This window comes from Pelobates fuscus, chromosome 2, assembly GCF_036172605.1.
Source record: "Pelobates fuscus isolate aPelFus1 chromosome 2, aPelFus1.pri, whole genome shotgun sequence".
NCBI classification, from domain to species: domain Eukaryota; kingdom Metazoa; phylum Chordata; class Amphibia; order Anura; family Pelobatidae; genus Pelobates; species Pelobates fuscus.
This window is the reverse complement of record NC_086318.1, coordinates 182,954,783-182,969,773: the sequence shown is the minus strand read 5'-3', so window position 1 is coordinate 182,969,773 and position 14,991 is coordinate 182,954,783. Positions and strand designations below refer to the sequence as shown.

Genomic DNA, 14,991 nt, shown 5'->3' with positions numbered 1-14,991 from the left:
TGCCAATGGAAGCTGAGAAGTAAGAGAGTAGGAAAAGGAAAGGCAAAAGTACAGGGAAAGAACCCATGATCCTTTTAAATTAACAAAAGAAGGGATCTTCTAACCGGGTCAAAGTTAAGTCCTTTGGACTTTCATTAAGATACATTTCCACACATCATGGCTGAGCCATACCTCCTGCAGCAAGGGTTCCCAGGATACAACAAATAAGAGTGGAGATAACTGTCAGCCCTGCCAGGTGCCATTGTCAATAGTAAAAGAGGGAAAATAATATTACAAAAGAAGAGATAGCCTTTCGGGGAGTCATACAGAGATGAAAGAAAGAAAAGGAAGCTAAGAGAAAATTTGTGTCAAAACCATGAACAGGAAGGGCCATAAAAGCCGATCAGATATCTTTTTGGCATCAAATAAAATCATTGCCATGGCACTGAATATTCCCTTGGCAAGCACACAATATAAGGTCAATACAGTGCCTAATTTTGCTGGCTGCAAGACAGTTAGGGACAAAGTCGACCGAATAAATTAAGTTTTTAGGAAATGGGTTTAGTCTATTTGCCAGTACATCTGTCATTAATTTAATGTCAACATTTAAAAAAGGAGATAGGACGTTAATGGCTGGGATTACTATGGTCCTTACCTGGCTTAAGAATAAGGGAAGTATTAGCAGATAACACATCCAGGGAGGGTGGAGGACCTTGGAGTAGTAAAAACTGTGCACTGTTAAGGCAGTAAAATAGTCCTTAACACTTTATAAAAAAAAAGGGTAGTAAAGATAGCAGGGCTTGGGCGATAGGTCTTGAAGCAACCTAAGGGACCTTGCAATTCCTCAACAGTGACCACTAGAGATAAAACATGGACTTCTATGGGTAAAGTTGGGGTGCTGAAGGCCTTCCGGGAATTTGTTGTAAATTTGCTGGGTTTAGAGGTAAGAGGAGAGTCATCATAAATATATCATTATATTTGTGTTTTATATTTTTCAAGAGAAATAGATGAGAAAGGTTGAAACGAAACATAGATTCTGAAAGAGGAAGAGAAGAGAAAACTTTAGTATGTTTAGAGTGACAGAGCCACTTTAAGTATAGTAATCAAGTTGACAAAAATTGACAAGGTCAGAACATAAAGCAAGGTTCTTTTTCAGTTACCAAGTTACCAAAAAGGGAGCATAAGGAAATAGAATAAAACATGACAGGGACACTTTAAGGATCTTATGTTGCCATGTATAACTCATCCCATCTAAATTCTGTATTTATAGAGATTAAAAATAAATAAATAAACATACAAAATTACAGCTTTCACGGTGGCTGATGGGTAATGTCCTTAAACTGGAGACAAGGTCATTTGTAAACACATTGGAGCTTAGTTATATACTATCAATGCACTTACACAGTGTATAGGCTAATTTTCCTACATTTTTATAACTGATGTCTATTTTTCTTGGGTTAGGGAATTTAAACCTAGAATATTGGAACTTAGGAGAGGATGGTAACTTTAACAAGCAAGGGTATGTGAGCGCTCCAAATAATAAATATGACCACATAAAAACTGTACTCCAAAGCAGCAGCTGTTGAGTAGATAAATGTATGTATATACACAATGTATTTATTAAACATATATAAACAAATGAAATCAATTAGATATGGATACAATAATGAAAAATATATCACAACGAAAATATGTCCAGATCAGAGTTCAAAGATACACAGTGTGGGGCCCCCAACACTAATGCAAAATGTGTATCAATAGGAAACCAGAGAATGTGCACATAAAAACTAAAAGTATAAAAAATTATTTCAAAATGAACGGTACCCAGACACATATACCATCCCTGGGGGAGGGAGCTCTTAAACCCGCCAAACAACCAGGTCTAGGTTAAGGGTGCCGCTGTGAATAATCTCCCTGAGTTAAAAAACTCTGAGGGGTAAGCCAGAGCAACTTACCCTATCCACCCGACCTTCGTGTGAGGTTAGAGGAGCACGCCAACTCCCTACCATGAGATAGGATGTGTATGAAGATCCGATCACAACAGCTGCCGAAAATCACTCCCGGACTGTAGATGAAACCGGGCTGGAAATACAGAGGAGACGGAAAACAGATCGTCTATGCGTTTCGTCCCCTTTGGAGGACTTTCTCAAGACTAGGATCTGCTATCCACAACCTGGGTATATATACCCTACATGTAGAAGAGTGGCCATAATACTTAAATTGAAGATAATTTTATAAAGGGCAAGTAGCCTAAGGAGTGCATTTAGAATACAAACATAAAATGCAATAATACTAAATAAAAAACCCTGAATAATATTAAATGTTAATCCATCATAAAAGATCTTATAATACAAAACATAATATAAATAACCACCATCTAGTCAGTGGTATAACTCTCTCTATTGAGTAATATTAAAAGGTAAGACATGTAGAATAAAGACTGTATGCACCAAAGACATTTTTTAGGGTTAAAAATATCCATATGATATCATTCTTTATATTTTTATATATATACCTTCATATAAAATTAACAATAATCAAATAAAGAAGGATTTTTGTAGGTAGGTGAAAACCATCACTACTTACACATTATTAACTTTCGACCCACAAAGATTCTAAAAGTGTAAAAATTAATATGATAAAAATAATAATAAAAATAAAGATAAAAATAATGGAACTAATATTGCATGTATTATGCAAGTAGCATATAAACCTTGTTAGTAATCATTATGTTACATATAAACCTTGTAAGAAATCTTCATATCTTAAGTTCGATCCTCATATTCAATAAATATAGGGTGAGTAATGGATATTTTATCTAACTGGACAGGTCACAATTCTTAATATGTCTAGGGATCAGTGAGGCAGAAAAATGGGGTAAGATCATATAACTGTTGATATACCAATAAACCCTCACATCCCTTTTAATTCACCCCCCACTACTATAACAAAACCATAAAGGTTTATGACTTTAAACCATACTTATAAAGGAATTAAATAATATGCTCCAATTCCTCATTTAACCCATAAGGGTTGAGTGTGTTAAGTCGAAAAATCCACCTAGTTTCAGCTACAATAAGGGCTGATTTTCTATTATTTGTCTTCTCTGGGATATGTTCAATGCCCATCACTGATATGTGTATAGGGTTACTCTCATGGACCATTTGGAAATGTCTAGGTATCGGGGATTTCCTATCCTAGTTGATAATCGCTAACCTATGTTCCCTAAACCTAGTTTTCAATTACCTAGAGGTCTGACCAACATATAGTAGTCCACATGAACACTTCAGTAAATAGACAACATATGAAGTGTTACAGGTGATTCTTGAAGATACTTGGAAGGTCTCATTATTCGAGGATGACAAAAAATCCAATCTTCCATGACATATGAACTGGCATGTTAGACATCGCACGTTAGACAAGTCACCTTATACAAATGTTTTAATCAATAAATAATTTCATTGATTAATTAATGGCTAGCTTGTTGCATTCCAAAAACATTTGTGCTTGGACTGTAATGTTATCTAGTCTTAATTCGCTTTTAACACACAAAGTAAAAATACAAAAACATAAGTGATTCAGTTGCATCAGTTGCATCATGGACAACTAAATATTTTAATTATTTCTAGCAGCCAATGGCTGAGCCATTTTGGTTGCACACAGCCAATGGCTGAGCCATTTTAGTTGCTTCAATGTTAACTGTTTGCTCAATAATGACACCAGCAGGCAAATAGTTTAAAACCGCCAGTGACTGCTCACTACTGTGGTCACAATACACCACAACTGCAAGTCTTTTATTATAGCAAACAGCCATTGCTGTTTAGTAGACATACCCCCACTAATGGCATGGCAAGTGAGGACATGGGGAGGTATAAGATCTAGAAAGTGCAAATGGTGCACATTAAAAAATTATAAAAAATACTTATTGAGGGCCATCGAATCAAGGTTGTTTTCCCAAGAGCAGAGCCCAGGATTTGTCTGTCACATTCTACTATTGGAGTCTGAAGGATCTCAGCTGGTGCAGTCCAGGATTTGCCCAGCACATTTCCAAAGTGGAGCCCAGTAACATACAGTTAGAACAGAGGGACACTCTTTTTCTCTATTTGTACAGAGACTGCAAGGATTCCCTAATCATTCACCATAGGTGAGATCAAATTCAATTGTATGCTTGGATAATTTCCCATTGCAGCAGGCTCATTTTTTCATGTGATTTGTTTTCTCTTTTTTGGGATATTTTTAACTGCATATTTTTCTGGAACTACATTACCCACTCTATAGTGGAACATTTACAAGTGACACATTAGTCATTTATGAGTTTGGAGTACTATCCTGGAGAAATTGTATTTGGATTTATAAGACTTTCGATTGATTATATATGTTTTCTGGATACTATTTGACTGACTATATTCTAGTCTCATAGGAATGTTGACAGGCTGTATATATTTAGATTTTATATTTTGTAGCACTTTATGAATTTCTTATGCACTTGTAATTTGGCACTCTGCACTTTAATATAGGTTTCACCCTTAGGGTACATAGTTATATATGTTTGATTATTTGTATGATCAGTTATATTTACTTGTAGACTTGACTGATGGTGGCAGTGTTATGTGAATAAATGTATACACTTTTTCTTTTTATATCTTTATTATTTTTTGGAGTGTTGTATATCATTTGGTTATTTTTGTAAAAAATACTTATGCTTTCAAGCCTTTTCATAAATAATTGTTTTAAATAGTAAATAATTCAGCAAACATAGTGCAGATCAATAAGTACATACTGATAAGATAATGTATCCAATTGAAAAACTACTCACAAAAGTGGCAGAAGTGCCACTCATAACTGTCACACCCAGGGTGGATCAGGTCTTTTGAGCTCATCTATCACATCCATAGACCTGTAGCCAACTGCCAGATCCAAAGACCAAATACTTTATTAAACCTACAATGTGGAAAAGAGTGATTTGAGCAATATGTGTAAAATTCACAATATTGCAATAAAACTGTGAAAATAAAGTGCTAAATATACAATGCTTTGTGATCTTGGTAGCTCCAACAATTTAAAGTTTAAAAGTGCCATTTCAGGCACTTAGATTTTGTGAGTAGTTTTCCAATTACAATTTTATCTTATCAATATGTATTAATTGATCTACACAATGTTTGCTTTATAATTTACTTTTATAGATATATTGTATATGAAATGGTTCATTGTGCACCATTTGTACTTTATGTTTATCATTATCTTTTTTGTCATTTTGTCATTTTGTGGTTATTGTTACATATGCTGAGAAGAGATATGCGTCCACTAAGTTCAGTCTTTCCCACATCTGGTTTTTCTGTTGATCTAAAAGATGAAAAACCCAGTTTGAAGCGCTCTCCAATTTTGCAACAAACTAGGAAAAAAATATTTCTTGACCCTAAAATGGCAGTTAGATCTCTCCTCGGATCAAGAAGCTGTTATCCTACATATTAAGAATTGTAATAATCCCGTTACTGTTTAAATATCTTTAAAGGCTCTGATGAAATCCACATTCTTACTGTAAAAAAAACAAACAAAAAAAAAAGGTTCCTTTGCCTTATACTAAATCTTTTTGGTCTAAATTAGTGACCTTATGTCCTATGTATAGTCCTGTTTATGAATAGATTTCCAGATAATGGTCTGTGTTGTCCCCCCACCCCTGAATATATTTGTATAATGCTATCACTTCTGAGATGCCATTGTTCTAAGCTAAACAGATTTAAATTTGTCAACCTTTCTTTATTACTAAAATATTCTATTACTTTTATTAATTTTGTAGCCCACCTCTACACTTGTTTAGAACAGGTGCCCAAAAGTGCACAGCACATTCAAGGTGTGGCCTTACCATTGATTAATAAAGTGCCTAAATTATATTTTGAGCCTGAGAATTAATGCCCCTTTTTACATATGATGATTCTTTGTGCTGCATACTTTTGCACAGTCCTTTTAAATAGCATCATACTACATTTAGATTGTTTTTGCCTGAAAGGTGCTGTTTGATATATTATTTTCACAATATATTGCACTTATCACAGCTGGGTTGTTATTGTACTCTAATTTGCACCATAAAAGCATGTAATAAAATTATTTAGATACATATTTGCATATTAGAAGTATTTCTGCACCATTTATCCCCTTTTTAATGTGGTGGCTGGCTAGCAAGCGCTGGCCACACCACGAAGGTGTCCTGTTCAGTCGATTTTGGTTTTCATTAAGGAATTTTTGCTGAACCGAGCTGGCAGACTGGTTTGGTACTGGACAAAATTTTACAGTTAGAAAATTTTGTTCTGAAGAATGAAAAAATCTTGCAGTGCACAAGTCTAGTTTCTCCAATTAAAGAAGCACACAGTAAAACAACAAATTAACGGTATTCATTTGCATTATTGTTATATTTTATCAATAATAATGCTTGCAGATAGGAAAGTAAATGCTTAATTGACTGTGGACTAAAGAAAAAAGTATGTTAGACTTATATAAGATGTTATAAACAACATTTTACAAACTGATGCATTCATTTATCAATGTAAATAAGTAATTTTATACAATTACCAGATAATGTATGTCCTTTAAGGGTGCATTGCTGTTTACAGTTAAGTTAAATGGGCTTCCAACCTGTAGTAATAAAAGGAAAAAAAATAAGTTTTTTTTTATTTTTATTTTACATGTGCACATATATATTTGTGGTTGGGACAACAGGCTGATAATGTTGTAGGTACGTACAGGGAATAGTCAGTTGTGGTGCGCCAGAAACCGATTTAAAGCTGAGCCTTGAAAAGAGGGCTCACCTAGGTAAGCTTTGTTATGTAATTTAAGGTAGAGTAGGGAGGGATCAATGTCCCATCTGAATTTGTCCTAACCCACTAGACAGATGAATGTGGTGGTTAATGGTGGTTACTGTGGCTGTCTCAGCTAGAGAAATGTGCCATTTGCTAGTTTACAGTTAAAGGGTTGTGGTCAGGAGGTGGGAAACTTTGCTCCCAAAGGATATTCATTTGTGCCTTTCCCCAGACCTAATGGCTGCCCGCTTTTTGCCCACACTACTTAGCAGACTGTGACGAACTGAACCTCGTCACAGGTGCTTGGAGGGGCCTGATGCCCAGTCTCTTGCCAAAAGACTATGAGCCAGGGTCTTGGGTCCAGGGTGGGAGGAGGACAGCGAGACCCCAACCAAGCTTCGGCAGTTCGTGGGGTCTACGGTGCTTATAGTGTCTGGTCTCGATTGACGGAGGCACCTGGTTGGGATGCCAGGCAGTCCGTCACACAGACCTTTCGTCCTTTTGATATTCTGGTGTAAATATATTGTTTACCATCATTTTTTTAATGTATGACTGGGACTATTTTTCTTCACAATAAATGTTCCTTTATTATTTATCGCCTTTGTCTGGTATATGAATCCTATTATTTGAAGAGACTTTTCTAGTAGTATTTTTAATTTAATAGATAGTCAGTTGAAGTGTTTATGTATAAGTTTGAGGTGGTGGTGGAATCTTTTGATACTAGAGATAAGTGTGGGTAGTATGGTATTAAAGGGTATTTTTGGGGTCTAGTGCAGACAAATATTTTAACTATTGATTGTTTTCATTTTTTTTTAATTCTAGTTGATTTTTAACTATTTCAGTCACTGAAGCAAGTCATGTGCATGCTTGCGGTAGTAGTTTTCATGACACCTCTAACAACTCTAGGCTTAACAGCCTTCTCATTTGGGGACAACACTCCAATAAGTGTTGTAGGTAGGTTTAGGGGAGAGTTGGTTGGGGTGTGTCAGACATGACCCTGTGAAAGAGGGCAAAAATATTTATAATATATCCAAAACATTATATAATCCTAAGGACATGCTAATATTAGGAATATTATTGAGTAATTGTACTTGGAGGAAACCAAATAATGTAGTGACACTTGTTATATAAAAGTCCCTCTGATGACTAAAAAGTGTGAGAGAAATTGAGAAGAGTGAAACTACTTACATGATGGGCTAGAATTTGTAATTAATAATACATGGAACTGAGTTGCATTTACTGGGCATTCTGTATTTGGAAAACTAAACTGAATTCTCTCAATTAGCCTGGCCTCAGGATATAAATATGACACACAAAAAATAGAAAATTGGCACATCCAACTGGATTTATTTCAGTTGATTCTCCCCTCCAAAGATAAGAGAAACAGGGATAACAAAACTGAAGGAATTCAAAGGATGTAGATAAGGAAAAAGTAATAACAATAAATATATTTTTAAATAAAGTGATGAATATAGATAAGGGTATACTAAATAGCCAAGTGTAACCATATGTCTTCCCTATTAAGGGTTAATAAGTGTTTAGGGGTTTAGAAAAATACCCCTCTCTGTGTCATTGGAGATTTTACCTTCTTGCTAAAAAACAGAAAGGTGGATTGTTAGTCTAGGACTCTCTTAAAAGGGCCTTGATGTTTTCGGTGAGCTTACAGTATAATAGCCATTGGAGTGTTACTAAAAAACCTCTTGTTATTTTAATGTGCATAGGGATTTGGAATAGAGCACAATTCACTTTTGCTTTGATTTTTATTGTATTCTTTAGGGTTGATGTGTACTGTAGTCCTTGCTGCTGCCGAGGAGTAGTGGGAGTTTGGGCCCAATTTTGTATGAGTTACTTTACCTAGTCAAGTATAGAAAAGCGGAGTTAGAGATTTTAAAAAAAGGTTGACATTTTGTTCACAGTACTACATTTGAGCCTTTTGATGTTTTTGTGAATAGAGGGAAATTTGCTTGTAAACTTACAATTAAGAGACATTATGAGCAACATAAATAGAAAACTAATAATAGAAATTTAGAAGTTGAGCAAAATGTAAACATACAGTTTTAAAGCAAAAATCAAAATTCTTCCCCACTTGGGACAAAGGATAAAGTATATCAACCCCTTAAGGACTGAGCCAAATGTACACGTTGTGATCAAAACAAAACCTGGAATTTGCGCTATATGTCTGTTCAACAGTAATTCACCTCTTTCATATTATGTGCACCCACACTTATTATATATCATTTTATTCAGGGGAAACAGGGCTTTCATTTAACATTAAATATTGAGCTATGAACATAATTTAATATGAATAAAAGGGGAGAAAATAAGAAATGTTGCTTTTTTTTAGTTCTACATGACATTTAACTGTGAATGTCATAATACTGCAATAAAATACACATATTTGTATTCAGCGATGTCTCATGTGTAAAACAGTACCCCCCTATGTAAAGGTTTTATGGTGTTTTGGGAAGTTACAGGGTCAAATCTAGCATGTTACGTTTTTCATTTTTTTTACATTGAAATTCGCCAGATTGGTTACGTTGCATTTGAGAGAGACCAAACACTTGCCAGAGTTAGCGTTCATATTGTTTTGTGTGTGAAAAAACAAAACAAATCTGAACGCCAATTTTGGCCAGTGTTTGTGACTAAGTGGCTAATAAAAAAGACTGGATATACCCCATTTGCAATACCTTGGGTTGTCTACTATTGCAGATGGTATGCCATCATGGGGGTAATTCTCATTCCTGGGCTACCATACGCTCTCAAAGGCAATGTAACCAATCTGGCGAATTTCATTGTGAAAAAACTGAAACACAAGCCTTATATTTGACTCTGTAACTTTTTACACATACATACACATACATGCAGATACACAGTCAAGACACATACAGATCAAGCACACTCACTCTTTCTCTAAACAACTTCAGTTTGATATATATATATATATATATATATATATATATATATTCATGCACACTCACTCTTTTACTAAACAACTTCAACAATTCATAGTTAGTTGTTTTTTTTTTTTTTTTTTTAAACCTAACCTAGGCAAAAACAATCCCTGTCAGTAAACACACAGTAGTGCATTTTGATACAGTAAATCTGGTTTAAAGCCATATATATATATATATATATATATATATATATATATATATATTTCAAACTGTACAACAGAAGGCCGTATTACAACATTAGGTGTTACCTTTATATCTTGATTTGGATTTTGTATCTGCATATAAGTCTTGTCTGGTGACAAAAAAGTATTGCGTATGACAAGTTCATTTACGCTATCCACATATTCAGCCTGTAAAATATATCTTGATTAGTGAAGCACAATATCACGTTCACCAATACACATTAATATTCAACTAACCTATTTGTTGAATATTTACGTTTAATTAAATTTTGATAACCGCAAAATAAATTGAAGACTGTTGAACAAAATTGTATGGTAAGCGGTGAGGTTCACTCATGCTGGTCAAATGCTGTGTTTGTCAAAGATACCTTACAAGAAGAACAAAAATGTGCTTGATAAATGTAGTTCTAAAAATGAAAGAACCTTGGCACGGGATAAAAGTTTTGACCTCTGGCAGGATTTTTCACAAAATCACAAACTATCAGGAACTCAGAGGTAGACTGGCACAGGTGGCAAGAGAAGCAATACAAGAGTGTTGTGCAGCTTTACCCTACCATCTCCTGCTGATTAAATACAGTGGAAGCTGTGCTGGGTATTGGCAGCAATTGTGTAGTGCAAGACCTCTGTGCCAGCTCAGTGAAATCAAGGTTTAACTGTTTAGCCATAGAAACGTTTTTCTTTTTATTTGTATATGTAATCATATGCTGAACTAGTTATAGGTTTCTAACCAGATATAAATAAATTAATTTGACAAAAAACAAATGTTTGGTGAAGTATAACACAGCTATGTTTTACCAGCACAGATAAAAAGATCTATAGGGCATACAAATCACCTTAATAAATGAAATGTTTCAACATTTGGCCATTAAAGGGACCAAAACAACTTTAATGAAACAGTTTTGGTGTATAGAACATGCCCCTGCAATCTCAGTGCTCAATTATCTGCCATTTAGGAGTTAAATCCCTTTGTTTATGAACCCTAGTCACACCTCCCTGCATGTGACCTGCACAGTCTTCCATAAACACTTTCTATAAAGAGCCATCTAATGTTTATCCTTCTTTTATTGCAAGTTCTGTTTAATTTACATTTTCTTATCCCCTGCTATGTTAATGGATTGCTAGACCCTACAAGAGCCTCCTGTTTGTGATTACAGTTCAATTTACAGAGCAAGAAATACAACATTGTTTAACCCCTTAAGGACCAAACTTCTGGAATAAAAGGGAATTATGACATGTCACACATGTCATGTGTCCTTAAGGGGTTAAAGGGACACTTCAGGCACCCAGACCACTTCTGCTCATTGGAGTGGTCTGGGTGCCAACTCCCACTACCCTTAACCCTGCAAGTGTAATTATTGCAGTTTTTCATAAACTGCAATATTTACATTGCAGGGTTAACTCCTCCTCTAGTGGCTGTCTATTAGAAAACCAGTTTTTTTTTCATGCAGGCTCTGTCAATCATAGCCAGGGGAGGTGTGGCAATGGCTTTATGAACAGAAACAAAGTGATTTAACTCCTAAATGGTAGTGGATTGAACAGTGAAACCTGTGAGGCATGATCTACGCATCAAAACTGCCTCATTAAGCTAAAGTTGTTTAGGTGACTACAGTGTTCCTTTAAAGTTGTTCAGTGGATTCTGAGTGATCATGTCACAATTTTCAGTACTGATTTCACAACATTAAATGCATATTTACATAAGTTAATTATTATTTAATCTTACAGTGGGCACAAAATTAGTGATTAATGAAATATAGTATATATGAGATGCATCATATAAAGTAGCAGACACACACCGAATAATTATCTAGATATTGGCATATCCAGTAGAGGTGCTAAAGCACAGTTTTCACTCATAAAAGTTGTGATGACATAACAAATTTTTTATAGTAGCAGACACACACTGAATAATTATGTAGATATTGGCATATCCAGTAGAGGTGCTAAAGCACAGTTTTCACTCATAAAAGTTGTGATGATATAACAAATTTACCGTTATTGTTAAAGTAATAACATCAGCCAACAATGGGACTTCCATATAAATTGGGCCATTTTCAGTAATGAAGTAGAATCTTGGTTCCTCTTTTTTTGCGGTCTGGTCTGAATCACTGTATGGCAATGCTACTGACTGGATTATTTTCACTTTGACTGGTTTATCTTTTTCATCTGTGGTTAGTCTTTTGCCATCGTATCTCAGTACTTTAAGCTGATAAAACAAATAAGAAACACAAGTAGATTAAGCATAATTCAAAAATGTGGAAAATATTACATATATTTTAATCAAATCTATTTATTGCAAAATATGGCTCTGAACACCTAATTCCTCCCTCCCCCCCCCACCCCCTCCCCCACCCCCCCCAAAAAAAGGTGGAGGGCTTCCAGTACAAGTAATAATATTGATAATGGAGACCCTTGAAACAAGGGGATCCTGGACAGTAGCTCTGAATACACAGAAAGGAGATGGACCAGATAGGTACAGGGAGAGTGAAGAGGCAACAAATAAATTGTGCAATTATGCTAGATAGTAAGGTTAAATAAACCCCCAGCAGACATTCCAGGATAGTTGGGAGGGTAAAAAGAAAAAATTCCCCTGTATAGACTGCCCGAGATAATAAGCAGACTGGATCTATCTGTCCATAAAGCAAAAAAAAAACACACAAACGTAGAGGAGCCCTCACACTAGCGATACAATAGGAACATCAACTGCCTGTCCAATTGGAAGAGGCTTCCAGGGTGAATCACCCAAACACCAATAAAGGTTCCAGAGCTTCCCCACAGGATAGTATTAAATTAAACTAGAACGCTAGTGCCCTATGCCTGGTCCAACAGGTGCTAAACAAAACTTATAACTTGAGACAACATTGCTGCCTAAGTGCAAAGTGCTACCTAGTGAAAAAATAAATAAAAAAGTGAAACGCTCACTATAATACTATAATATTATAATACATAGTAATACAACATAAACGTCTAACAAAAATGTCTAACTGTCCCGAGGTCACTTTTCACAAGGACTCTAGCTTAAGGCATCTTTGACCCATCCAGAAACAGTCGATTGGCCCCAAGACCGTAACTAGTATGTTCCGGCTCATTGTGCCCTTTATTGGGGCTGAGGGCTAGGAGTGGGATCGGCAATACATTAGATGGGCAGCAGTAATGTACTTGTATGGCTTTAATGCTACCAGTTCATGACCAGTGTACAATGTAACCTTGGATTCAGTATGTGGTATAAACTGTAACCAGTGCCTCCAGTGCATATTGTTTTGCAGGCAAGTTGTGCTTATTTAGACCTCGCTGCAAGCCGGACTTTTATGAGGATTCAGAGTTGTATTCTCAGAGCCTGGATTTGCCGTATTTGACACCGATTTCAGCCATGTGCTAAATTACAAAATCCAGACATTGATGAATCCCATCAACGATGCCCATGTTATCCAGTCCGAATGGCTCCATTTGCAGCCGGATGTTTGCAGCAGGGGTCATTGGTATTTTAATGAATAACCCTGTTAACCTTTACTAGACTGGGGCACCACCAAAATATAAATTTTCCGAATTAACAAATGGCACATAGAAGAATATAATTTGATACACATTTATTCGTTCAGTTGGTCCGCTTACCATTCAGTATTTGGATGAATGGACAAAAGAGCCAAGTTTCGTCCACAAAACAAATGAAAATTACTGCCCAATCTAGTAATTAGTATAATCTTCAATAAAGTACATATTAAGTAATATACATATTTTTCTAATTGCAATTTTTGTCTCTGTATTTTTATTTCCAATATATATGAATATTTAAAACAAAAATAAGGACATATATAACAAATGTCCCTCTGCCTCTGTGCCCCCATCTTAAAAGGCCTTTTATTTTACTTATCTGACTCCAGCATCAAGATTTCCCAGTGCTTGCTCAATTTTCTCCTGTGACATCACAACATAATGTGCATGTGTGGCGACCAATAGCATTAGAGCTTCCCCATAGGAAAGCATTGTAATAATGGGACTTTTCAAGATGCTGGACCTCCTCGTGCAAAGTGTAAGGGAGTCCAGCATCATTTCATGGAGTAAAACTCCATGTGAATCAAGGAAGCACCTCTAGAGGCTGTCTTAACCTTGATTGTAAACATTTCAGTTTCTCTAAACAAGCAATATTTGACATTGCAGGGTTAAGGGGACAGGGGCACTACACCCAGACCACTTCAATGAGATAAAGTGGTCTGGGTGCCCATAGTGTCCATTTAATAAGGAACTTTAATCTCAGTTTGTTGATTATATCAATAGCTAATTAATATTTAGTTATGAATTGTGCATTCTATTTCATGTACATCATATGTCAGGGAGATTTGCACAGTCAGGATACACAATGTAAATGAATATATCCCACATGGTTCCATGTATTCTGTGAGGGTACATTTTGTGCTACAGCACTATGGAAGGAATGTCCAGGGGCGAACACATTACAGTTCTTTGCAAACAGTTTCTCAAGCACATACATGAATGGCTCCTGACCATGAAAGTATAATGACAAAGGTACAATTTCATGTTAGGGGTGTGAGTGGAGGTGTGGCCAGTAGTGGGGCTGTTCTGAGAAAATGTAGATGACTTACTAATAAAAATGTATGCAACGGGGGCGGAGCCTGACCACCAATGAAGATGGATGTGTGATCCCTGAGCTCCCTCACCCCCGAGCACTAAATCCGCTAACATCAGCGACCTCAAAAGGCCATCCACCGCAAAACGCAAGCACCACGCATTGCTACCACAGACCTCACTGTTAAATCACCATGGGAGGTAACAAGAAACGGAGAGAACTAACTCCGTCTGTGGCCACGTTGTTTCGCGCCTCAGAACAAGGGCGGCCATCTTTGATCCGGAATACACAGACCTCCGGCTCAGACTCGGAGGATAGCGAAATGCCAGACGACAACTCGGCTCCCCTCATGATGGGCAATCTAAGGAAACTGCTCAGAGAAACGTCCTCTGATATTAAGGCCTACACAACGGCGGAGCTTGAAAAGCAAATGGCGGGCCTCAGAAGCGACATCGACGCGCTCACAGCGCGCACCACGCAGGCCGAACAAGACATCACGG

General features: G+C 36.3%; 1 protein-coding gene across 1 annotated transcript in view; it reads right to left on the bottom strand.

The window, feature by feature from the left end:
* CD109 (CD109 molecule) overlaps positions 1-14,991 on the bottom strand; it is a 188,010-nt gene that overhangs the window by 83,698 nt on the left and 89,321 nt on the right. The window contains exons 11-13 of the mRNA XM_063442994.1: positions 11,900-12,112; positions 9,976-10,077; positions 6,547-6,609 (exon numbers count right to left, since the gene is read on the bottom strand). Coding sequence (XP_063299064.1) covers positions 6,547-6,609; positions 9,976-10,077; positions 11,900-12,112 — 378 coding nt within the window. The remainder of the gene's footprint in view (positions 1-6,546; positions 6,610-9,975; positions 10,078-11,899; positions 12,113-14,991) is intronic.